General features: G+C 33.9%; 4 protein-coding genes across 4 annotated transcripts; 2 read left to right on the plus strand and 2 right to left on the minus strand.

The window, feature by feature from the left end:
* Nucleotides 1-7: 7 nt before the first annotated feature.
* On the plus strand, nt 8-715 carry LOC119676843 (rhodanese domain-containing protein CG4456-like; the record flags this gene model as incomplete). Its single annotated transcript, XM_038088101.1, has 1 exon — nt 8-715. A coding segment is annotated over one exon (462 nt), but the record flags the coding sequence as incomplete, so codon positions are not given.
* Nucleotides 716-898: 183 nt separating this feature from the next.
* On the minus strand, nt 899-3,311 carry LOC119685358 (major heat shock 70 kDa protein Ba-like). Its single transcript, XM_038099615.1, has one exon. The coding sequence runs from the start codon at nt 3,055-3,057 to the stop codon at nt 1,129-1,131; it is 1,929 nt and encodes a 642-aa protein (XP_037955543.1). The 5' UTR covers nt 3,058-3,311; the 3' UTR covers nt 899-1,128.
* A 2,878-nt stretch (nt 3,312-6,189) lies between these two features.
* Nucleotides 6,190-8,269, minus strand: LOC119685365 (major heat shock 70 kDa protein Ba-like). Its single transcript, XM_038099620.1, has one exon. It carries the CDS (start codon nt 8,222-8,224, stop codon nt 6,296-6,298), a length of 1,929 nt encoding a protein of 642 aa, XP_037955548.1. The 5' UTR covers nt 8,225-8,269; the 3' UTR covers nt 6,190-6,295.
* A 1,391-nt stretch (nt 8,270-9,660) lies between these two features.
* On the plus strand, nt 9,661-12,044 carry LOC119685366 (major heat shock 70 kDa protein Ba-like). Its single transcript, XM_038099621.1, has one exon. It carries the CDS (start codon nt 9,968-9,970, stop codon nt 11,894-11,896), a length of 1,929 nt encoding a protein of 642 aa, XP_037955549.1. The 5' UTR covers nt 9,661-9,967; the 3' UTR covers nt 11,897-12,044.
* Nucleotides 12,045-12,103: the final 59 nt, after the last annotated feature.

Here is a 12,103-nt window from a genome sequence, read left to right on the forward strand (position 1 = left end):
TTATAAAAACAATTACAATAATTTAATACTAAGGAACTTCATAGTTCATTGTCCAAATAAATTTAAATACATTGGTAGTCAAAACTCTCAAAACAGAAATTATTGTACCAATAATCAAGTTAAAATTGCTGAATATGAAGAAATTAAAGAACTACCAACGCATCCTGAGAAGTTATTAATTGATGTACGGGAAGCCATAGAATTGAGCGAAACTGGCAAGATACCTACAAGCATAAATATTCCATTGGGAATTGTAACTGAAGAATTATCGAATTCTGATCCTAGACAATTCAAAGCAAAATATGGACGCGATAAACCACGGAAATGTACTGAAATTATATTTTCTTGCAAGTCAGGAGTACGCGCTCAAAAAGCTGCAGAAGCCGCTTTAAGTATAGGCTATAAAAATATTAAAAACTATAAAGGTTCCTGGTTGGATTGGAATAAACATGAAAATCCGAATCAATAAATCAAAAATATTAAATAAGGCACGCTGCCACGATGAGTGATGATTGTAATATAAAATCTTAAATATATTTCTAAAAGGAAATATGTAATTATGAAAGAGATAATTTAATTACTTCAATATTGTATATAATAATGTTAACTTTATTTCCATAGCAAAAAAAATATTCTGTTACACAGTTTACACAAACGTTGAAAGACTTATTCAAAAAATATGACTGAATTCGATTTTAAATACCAAAATACTCAAAACATGATAATTAAACTAATTTACTAATTGTTTTTATTTAGGAAAAAATATGTTATTAATATTATTTATATAATCCTCACAAATTTTTTCTTATTTCTATTTGTATTTAGTAATAAATAATGAAAACCGAGTATCTGCCCAATCAAGTTGCGTAAATAAAACAAATAAATTCATTTTAATTTAAAAATTTTAGACTTTATTTTAAACTAAATATTGTACTTAAAGTTAACTTACACTTAGTTAACAAACTTATTTATTAAATAAATATTTAAACTAGAACACAGTCTTTAAGTAATACAATTTCATCGATAGATCAAATTAACATATACATCTACATCTAAAAATAAGTTTTCACTAAATTACAATATTTACAATTTAAAGTTTACAATTTACAATTTACAAATCTTTGGCATTTAGTCAACTTCTTCAACAGTTGGACCTCTGTAGTTGCCACCACCAAAACCTCCGGCTTGTTGACCGCAACTGGTTGGTTCTGTGCCTGGTTTGCCCTTGCCCTGTTGGTGCATCTTTGTCATAATCGGACTACAAATTTTAGTTAATTCCTCCATTCTATATTCATATTCTTCTTTCTCAGCTGTGGTGTTGTTATCGAGCCATTTTATGGTTTCATTGCATTTCTCAACCACATTATTCTTATCCGATTGATCTAATTTATCAGCAGCATCATCTATGGCCTGTTTAACATTAAATACATAAGTTTCAAGTTGATTTCGTGCGGCGATTCGCTGTCTCGCTTTTTCATCTTCTTCGGCATACTTCTCAGCTTCATTTACCATTCGATCAATTTCACTTTGCGACAAACGACCCTTATCATTTTTGATGGTTATGTTCTTTACGTTACCAGTACTCATCTCTTTTGCTGCAACATTTAAGATGCCATTTGCATCCAAATCGAAGGTGACGTCAATTTTAGGAACTCCACGAGGAGCTGGTGGTATGCCAGTTAAATTGAATGTCCCAAGAAGATTGTTATCTTTTGTCATGACTCGTTCACCTTCAAATACTTGAATAGTGACTGCAGGTTGGTTATCAGCATAAGTGGTGAATGTTTTTGTTTGTTTACATGGAATGCGACTATTACGTTCTATTAACTTTGTCATAACACCACCAGCAGTTTCAATACCCAAGGAAAGCGGAGCAACGTCAACTAGTAGTACATCTTGTATTTGACTGCTCTTATCTCCACTCAGTATGGCTGCTTGAATAGCTGCACCATAAGCGACAGCTTCGTCAGGATTAATTGACAAATTTAAACTCTTGCCACAGAAGAATGATTGAAGTAAGTTTTGTACTTTCGGTATACGAGTAGATCCACCAACTAATACAATATCATGAATTTGATTCTTATCCATTTTTGCATCTGTCAACGCTTTTTCTACTGGTTGCAATGTGTTGCGGAATAAATCTGCACAGAGCTCTTCAAAGCGTGCTCGACTTATTTTCGTATAGAAATCAATACCCTCAAATAATGCATCAATTTCGATTGTTGCTTCAGTACTAGAGGATAAAGTACGTTTGGCACGTTCAGCAGCTGTTCGCAGACGACGAAGTGCTCTTGGATTTGAGCGCAAATCCTTTTTGTATTTACGCTTAAATTCATCAGTCAAATAATTCACCAATCTGTTGTCGAAATCTTCACCACCCAAATGTGTATCACCAGCCGTAGATCGCACTTCGAACAGAGATCCTTCATCAATTGTCAAAATCGAAACATCGAATGTACCGCCACCTAAATCAAATATTAAAACGTTCCGTTCGCCCTTCAAGTTCTTGTCTAGCCCATACGCCAATGCAGCAGCTGTCGGTTCATTTATTATACGTAACACATTAAGACCAGCTATTGCACCAGCATCTTTTGTCGCTTGACGCTGCGAATCATTAAAATAGGCAGGTACTGTGATGACTGCATCTTTCACTGTTGTACCAAGATATGCTTCAGCTGTTTCTTTCATTTTAGTTAACACCATTGAGCTTATCTCTTCGGGTGCAAATCTCTTCTGTTCGCCTTTGAATTCGACGTTAATTTTTGGTTTACCACTGTCGTTTACCACTTTAAATGGCCAATGTTTCATATCTTCTTGTATTTTCTGGTCATCATATTTGCGGCCAATCAATCGTTTAGCGTCGAATACTGTATTCTTTGGATTCATTGCCACTTGGTTCTTAGCGGCGTCACCAATCAATCGCTCAGAATCTGTGAACGCAACATAGCTGGGTGTTGTACGATTGCCCTGGTCATTAGCGATGATTTCAACTTTTCCGTGCTGGAATACACCGACACATGAGTATGTTGTTCCCAAATCAATTCCAATTGCTGACATTTTCTTTCTTTATATGTATTCTTGTTTATTGATATTTGATAGTAATTTTTCAATTTTTCAATTTAAAATTTTTAATTCAATTCAATTTAAGTTTTAATATATATGGCTTATATATTGCTTTGAATAGTTTTCTTTCTTTTTAAACTTTTCACAAAAACTTTCTGACTTCTCCTCTTCTCAGTCAATCTTTTCACTTCAAATGTTTTGTATAAACTGATGCTCTTCGAATTTTCACCGCCTTTTATACAAAAATCTACATTTCAAAGAAGTATCTAGATACTCTTTCAAGAAACTTACAGAATATTCGGGAACCAAATGTTCAAGATACGCGACCAATAAATGAAGAGTTTAAGAGAAAGACAAATTTAAACACAAATTTAAAGAGTTCAGTGTATGCACACATTTTACCAGCTGCACAATAGTGAATATTAGCTTAGTATAATTGTGTGTGTAACGTGACAAACACAAGCACTCTCTTAAAATATTATAAAGGGAACATTAGAGTGCATTAGAGAACTTATTTATATAAAATATGTAAATGTGTGTGAATATGTTTTTCTGCATTGCCTCTAGAAATTTCCAAACAAACGTTATGAATGAAATAGTTTTAGTATCGCTGTATATTGACCCGCTACGTCACAGCAACTTCTAGAATTGCCATTGAATTGCTACGACCAGAGACGCACAGCTTTGTACCAACAGTACTACGGTACTACGAAACTACGGCACTACGGCACTACGCTACGACGGTACTTGTGAAGAGAAAATTTTCATTTATAATAACAAATAACAAATAAAAATAACAAATTTCAATTTGTTGTCAATATATGCAAATTCATTTATCAATTCATTTTTGCTTATTTTTCAATCTACGACAAACAGACAAGCTTTCGCATATTGACGTAGGTTAGTAATAAACGGTAATTGTGTTTGACGATAAAAGAAAGCAAAATACTTCTTCATTCTCCTATTTTATATCATAGAAAAGGTACAGCGATACGATTTTGATTGATACGATCTATGTTAAGATCTATGTTTGAAACTAACTAAAATAAATAAATAATCTATCAGTTACCAGCTATCAGCTACCAGGTACGAGCTACGAGCTATCTGTATATCTGCAGCTATTGTAAAATTTCTACTCCACTTGCTCTGACATTGAGTACAAATCCTTAGCGATCTAATGTCATTAATATTAATATTACTTTTTTATAGTAGATCTAAATGCTGAAAAAACGAAATGTCTTATCCTGATTTAGAAATATACGAGAATGTACAGTCCATCATTTATTTGTTGTATACCAGCTGTTGTAGAATCTCTCTTGTAGTATTAAACTTCAAAGTTGAGAAGGGAGCGCACTCAAAACCCACTGACCATAGACTGATCAGTTTGTGATAATTTCTGTTAAAAATGCAGGACAAATTTCTTGTCATCCACATCAAGAATACAATTAGTATTACTCTACTCTTTAGCATACTTATACTAAAAGCAAGTCTGTGGAAAGAGCACTTTTTCTATAAATCTTTTGTCTTCAAAGATTATAATTTTGTGGATATCGACTGTGCCTTTACTACTGTATACTTAACGCTATCACAAATTCCCTCTTAAATCTTAAGCGAGATGTAAGTCTGGTCAAAATTTTTAAGATACTACATATTTCAACCCAATATAATCACCTCAGGTATCAAAACTACACTTGGCACATCTGTAATAGCTGTTCCTATACAGCTATTATTGAACAGGATAAATTCTGAGTAGGAAGGAGAGCTGCAGTACAAATTATTCGATCCTTAGTTTACGTCCCTACAAAAACTCTTTTTACATCACTTAATTGATTACCATCCAAGTTTCTGATAAAATAATAAACTGGCTGAAGTGGAAAGTAAACTAAATATATGTCGTTGGCTATGAAAGTTTGGATATATCAAGTTATTTTTCAGATCAGGAAACCCTCTTGGCCTAAATTGAAGAAATTCGCATCTCTCTTCTTAATTCGTTTTAATGATCAAACGGCACTAACACATCTATGAAGAATGACAGTTACTGGACGTACACCCGACGACTCTTGAAAACTATCTGTAATCTCTTCGTACTATATTCTTAACCAAACGTAACCTTACTTAAGATGAAAAGGCTTTGATAAATTTAGGAAAATAAATTATTCATTTCGTCACGGTGGAAAAGTAAAGTCAGTTGCATTTTAAAATATTACTGTACTGTCAATATATGTATTTACTGAGGCGGTAGATAATAAAAAATTAGATTATCTTTGTTTTTCATAAATTTTATGAACAATACACAGATTAGCGATGTATTCTATCTTAAACGGAATACATCGAATCCGGATGTGCTGAATATTTAGTTCAGCCAAATTTCCAACTGAGATATGTCATTGTAAAAGTAATAAGACTTATTTTTAATTTTATAGAATATGCCATACAAGTAGTCACAACATAACATATGCTGTACGCACTGACTTTAAGTGAAGTACAACAGACTTTTTAAAAGGATTGCTTTCTCACATACCAAAGTTGAGTCGAAACACTTCGTAATCTCAAGCTATACCGAGATGTGAAACTGAAAACGTATATTCGTTTGAATTCCAAACTTAAATAACTATCATGTAAAGAATCTTTCATCCATATAATGAAAATAATAACATATCAAATGGTTGGAACGTTGATGATACTTTAGGATAGAAGCAAAATACACCTCAAAACAAAAACAAAAACAAGAGATAATTCAAAAAATCAGTAGATCGGTAGTGCGCAGTTGAAATAAAACTGAGAAAGATGACCAAATTGATGGAACGACTTATCTGAAGGTACGAATAAATTAGTGATATAAAAAATTTGATAGGTTAGGATAGTTAAAATACCAAAAAATCAGGAACATATTCATATTTTTCTCAAAACTTTTATTTATTTCTATTTGTATTTAGTAATCAAAAAGGAAAATCAAGTATCTTCCCAATCAAATTGAGTAAATAAAACAAATAAATTCATTTTAATTTAAAAATTTTAGACTTTATTTTAAACTAAATATTTTACTTAAAGTTAACTTACACTTAGTTAACAAACTTATTTATTAAATAAATATTTAAACTAGAACACAGTCTTTAAGTAATACAATTTCATCGATAGATCAAATTAACATATACATCTGCATCTAAAAATAAGTTTTCACTAAATTACAATATTTACAATTTAAAATTTACAATTTACAAATCTTTGGCATTTAGTCAACTTCTTCAACAGTTGGACCTCTGTAGTTGCCACCACCAAAACCTCCGGCTTGTTGACCGCAACTGGTTGGTTCTGTACCTGGTTTGCCCTTGCCCTGTTGGTGCATCTTTGTCATAATCGGACTACAAATTTTAGTTAATTCCTCCATTCTATATTCATATTCTTCTTTCTCAGCTGTGGTGTTGTTATCGAGCCATTTTATGGTTTCATTGCATTTCTCAACCACATTATTCTTATCCGATTGATCTAATTTATCAGCAGCATCATCTATGGCCTGTTTAACATTAAATACATAAGTTTCAAGTTGATTTCGTGCGGCGATTCGCTGTCTCGCTTTTTCATCTTCTTCGGCATACTTCTCAGCTTCATTTACCATTCGATCAATTTCACTTTGCGACAAACGACCCTTATCATTTTTGATGGTTATGTTCTTTACGTTACCAGTACTCATCTCTTTTGCTGCAACATTTAAGATGCCATTTGCATCCAAATCGAAGGTGACGTCAATTTTAGGAACTCCACGAGGAGCTGGTGGTATGCCAGTTAAATTGAATGTCCCAAGAAGATTGTTATCTTTTGTCATGACTCGTTCACCTTCAAATACTTGAATAGTGACTGCAGGTTGGTTATCAGCATAAGTGGTGAATGTTTTTGTTTGTTTACATGGAATGCGACTATTACGTTCTATTAACTTTGTCATAACACCACCAGCAGTTTCAATACCCAATGAAAGCGGAGCAACGTCAACTAGTAGTACATCTTGTATTTGACTGCTCTTATCTCCACTCAGTATGGCTGCTTGAATAGCTGCACCATAAGCGACAGCTTCGTCAGGATTAATTGACAAATTTAAACTCTTGCCACAGAAGAATGATTGAAGTAAGTTTTGTACTTTCGGTATACGAGTAGATCCACCAACTAATACAATATCATGAATTTGATTCTTATCCATTTTTGCATCTGTCAACGCTTTTTCTACTGGTTGCAATGTGTTGCGGAATAAATCTGCACAGAGCTCTTCAAAGCGTGCTCGACTTATTTTCGTATAGAAATCAATACCCTCAAATAATGCATCAATTTCGATTGTTGCTTCAGTACTAGAGGATAAAGTACGTTTGGCACGTTCAGCAGCTGTTCGCAGACGACGAAGTGCTCTTGGATTTGAGCGCAAATCCTTTTTGTATTTACGCTTAAATTCATCAGTCAAATAATTCACCAATCTGTTGTCGAAATCTTCACCACCCAAATGTGTATCACCAGCCGTAGATCGCACTTCGAACAGAGATCCTTCATCAATTGTCAAAATCGAAACATCGAATGTACCGCCACCTAAATCAAATATTAAAACGTTCCGTTCGCCCTTCAAGTTCTTGTCTAGCCCATACGCTAATGCAGCAGCTGTCGGTTCATTTATTATACGTAACACATTAAGACCAGCTATTGCACCAGCATCTTTTGTCGCTTGACGCTGCGAATCATTAAAATAGGCAGGTACTGTGATGACTGCATCTTTCACTGTTGTACCAAGATATGCTTCAGCTGTTTCTTTCATTTTAGTTAACACCATTGAGCTTATCTCTTCGGGTGCAAATCTCTTCTGTTCGCCTTTGAATTCGACGTTAATTTTTGGTTTACCACTGTCGTTCACCACTTTAAATGGCCAATGTTTCATATCTTCTTGTATTTTCTGGTCATCATATTTGCGGCCAATCAATCGTTTAGCGTCGAATACTGTATTCTTTGGATTCATTGCCACTTGGTTCTTAGCGGCGTCACCAATCAATCGCTCAGAATCTGTGAACGCAACATAGCTGGGTGTTGTACGATTGCCCTGGTCATTAGCGATGATTTCAACTTTTCCGTGCTGGAATACACCGACACATGAGTATGTTGTTCCCAAATCAATTCCAATTGCTGACATTTTCTTTCTTTATATGTATTCTTGTTTATTGATATTTGATAGTAATTTTTCAATTTAATATTTTTAATTCAATTCAATTCAATTTAAGTTTTAATATATATTGCTTATATATTGCTTTGAATAGTTTTCTTTCTTTTTAAACTTTGCACAAAAACTTTCTGACTTCTCCTCTTCTCAGTCAATCTTTTCACTTCAAATGTTTTGTATAAACTGATGCTCTTCGAATTTTCACCGCCTTTTATACAAAAATCTACATTTCAGAGAAGTATCTAGATACTCTTTCAAGAAACTTACAGAATATTCGGGAATCAAATGTTCAAGATACGCGACCAATAAATGAAGAGTTTAAGAGAAAGACAAATTTAAACACAAATTTAAAGAGTTCAGTGTATGCACACATTTTACCAGCTGCACAATAGTGAATATTAGCTTAGTATAATTGTGTGTGTAACGTGACAAACACAAGCACACTCTTAAAATATTACAAAGGGAACGCGTATTAGAGAACTTATTTATATAAAATATGTACATGTGTGTGTAAATATGTTTTTCTGCATTGCCTCTAGAAATTTCCAAACAAACGTTATGAATGAAATAGTTTTAGTATCGCTGTATATTGACCCGCTACGTCACAGCAACTTCTAGAATTGCCATTGAATTGCTACGACCAGAGACGCACAGCTTTGTACCAACAGTACTACGGTACTACGAAACTACGGCACTACGGCACTACGCTACGACGGTACTTGTGAAGAGAAAATTTTCATTTATAATAACAAATAACAAATAACAAATTTCAATTTGTTGTCAATATATGCAAATTCATTTATCAATTCATTTTTGCTTATTTTTCAATCTACGACAAACAGACAAGCTTTCGCATATTGACGTAGGTTAGTAATAAACGGTAATTGTGTTTGACGATAAAAGAAAGCAAAATACTTCTTCATTCTCCTATTTTATATCATAGAAAAGGTACAGCGATACAATTTTGATTTATACGATCTATGTTAAGATCTATTTTTGAAACTAACTAAAATAAATAAATAATTTATCAGTTACCAGCTATCAGCTACCAGGTACTAGCTACGAGCAATTCTAGAAGTTGCTGTGACGTAGCGGGTCAATATACAGCGATACTAAAACCATTTCATTCATAACGTTTGTTTGGAAATTTCTAGAGGCAATGCAGAAAAACATATTTACACACACATGTACATATTTTATATAAATAAGTTCTCTAATACGCGTTCCCTTTGTAATATTTTAAGAGTGTGCTTGTGTTTGTCACGTTACACACACAATTATACTAAGCTAATATTCACTATTGTGCAGCTGGTAAAATGTGTGCATACACTGAACTCTTTAAATTTGTGTTTAAATTTGTCTTTCTCTTAAACTCTTCATTTATTGGTCGCGTATCTTGAACATTTGATTCCCGAATATTCTGTAAGTTTCTTGAAAGAGTATCTAGATACTTCTCTGAAATGTAGATTTTTGTATAAAAGGCGGTGAAAATTCGAAGAGCATCAGTTTATACAAAACATTTGAAGTGAAAAGATTGACTGAGAAGAGGAGAAGTCAGAAAGTTTTTGTGCAAAGTTTAAAAAGAAAGAAAACTATTCAAAGCAATATATAAGCAATATATATTAAAACTTAAATTGAATTGAATTGAATTAAAAATATTAAATTGAAAAATTACTATCAAATATCAATAAACAAGAATACATATAAAGAAAGAAAATGTCAGCAATTGGAATTGATTTGGGAACAACATACTCATGTGTCGGTGTATTCCAGCACGGAAAAGTTGAAATCATCGCTAATGACCAGGGCAATCGTACAACACCCAGCTATGTTGCGTTCACAGATTCTGAGCGATTGATTGGTGACGCCGCTAAGAACCAAGTGGCAATGAATCCAAAGAATACAGTATTCGACGCTAAACGATTGATTGGCCGCAAATATGATGACCAGAAAATACAAGAAGATATGAAACATTGGCCATTTAAAGTGGTAAACGACAGTGGTAAACCAAAAATTAACGTCGAATTCAAAGGCGAACAGAAGAGATTTGCACCCGAAGAGATAAGCTCAATGGTGTTAACTAAAATGAAAGAAACAGCTGAAGCATATCTTGGTACAACAGTGAAAGATGCAGTCATCACAGTACCTGCCTATTTTAATGATTCGCAGCGTCAAGCGACAAAAGATGCTGGTGCAATAGCTGGTCTTAATGTGTTACGTATAATAAATGAACCGACAGCTGCTGCATTAGCGTATGGGCTAGACAAGAACTTGAAGGGCGAACGGAACGTTTTAATATTTGATTTAGGTGGCGGTACATTCGATGTTTCGATTTTGACAATTGATGAAGGATCTCTGTTCGAAGTGCGATCTACGGCTGGTGATACACATTTGGGTGGTGAAGATTTCGACAACAGATTGGTGAATTATTTGACTGATGAATTTAAGCGTAAATACAAAAAGGATTTGCGCTCAAATCCAAGAGCACTTCGTCGTCTGCGAACAGCTGCTGAACGTGCCAAACGTACTTTATCCTCTAGTACTGAAGCAACAATCGAAATTGATGCATTATTTGAGGGTATTGATTTCTATACGAAAATAAGTCGAGCACGCTTTGAAGAGCTCTGTGCAGATTTATTCCGCAACACATTGCAACCAGTAGAAAAAGCGTTGACAGATGCAAAAATGGATAAGAATCAAATTCATGATATTGTATTAGTTGGTGGATCTACTCGTATACCGAAAGTACAAAACTTACTTCAATCATTCTTCTGTGGCAAGAGTTTAAATTTGTCAATTAATCCTGACGAAGCTGTCGCTTATGGTGCAGCTATTCAAGCAGCCATACTGAGTGGAGATAAGAGCAGTCAAATACAAGATGTACTACTAGTTGACGTTGCTCCGCTTTCATTGGGTATTGAAACTGCTGGTGGTGTTATGACAAAGTTAATAGAACGTAATAGTCGCATTCCATGTAAACAAACAAAAACATTCACCACTTATGCTGATAACCAACCTGCAGTCACTATTCAAGTATTTGAAGGTGAACGAGTCATGACAAAAGATAACAATCTTCTTGGAACATTCAATTTAACTGGCATACCACCAGCTCCTCGTGGAGTTCCTAAAATTGATGTCACCTTCGATTTGGATGCAAATGGCATCTTAAATGTTGCAGCAAAAGAGATGAGTACTGGTAACGTAAAGAACATAACCATCAAAAATGATAAGGGTCGTTTGTCGCAAAGTGAAATTGATCGAATGGTAAATGAAGCTGAGAAGTATGCCGAAGAAGATGAAAAAGCGAGACAGCGAATCGCCGCACGAAATCAACTTGAAACTTATGTATTTAATGTTAAACAGGCCATAGACGATGCTGCTGATAAATTAGATCAATCGGATAAGAATAATGTGGTTGAGAAATGCAATGAAACCATAAAATGGCTCGATAACAACACCACAGCTGAGAAAGAAGAATATGAATATAGAATGGAGGAATTAACTAAAATTTGTAGTCCGATTATGACAAAGATGCACCAACAGGGCAAGGGCAAACCAGGCACAGAACCAACCAGTTGCGGTCAACAAGCCGGAGGTTTTGGTGGTGGCAACTACAGAGGTCCAACTGTTGAAGAAGTTGACTAAATGCCAAAGATTTGTAAATTGTAAATTTTAAATTGTAAATATTGTAATTTAGTGAAAACTTATTTTTAGATGTAGATGTATATGTTAATTTGATCTATCGATGAAATTGTATTACTTAAAGACTGTGTTCTAGTTTAAATATTTATTTAATAAATAAGTTTGTTAACTAAGTGTAAGTTAACTTTAAGTACAATATTTAGTTTAAAA

The sequence above is a fragment of the Teleopsis dalmanni genome, chromosome 2, assembly GCF_002237135.1.
Source record: "Teleopsis dalmanni isolate 2A chromosome 2, ASM223713v2, whole genome shotgun sequence".
Lineage (NCBI taxonomy): Eukaryota > Metazoa > Arthropoda > Insecta > Diptera > Diopsidae > Teleopsis > Teleopsis dalmanni.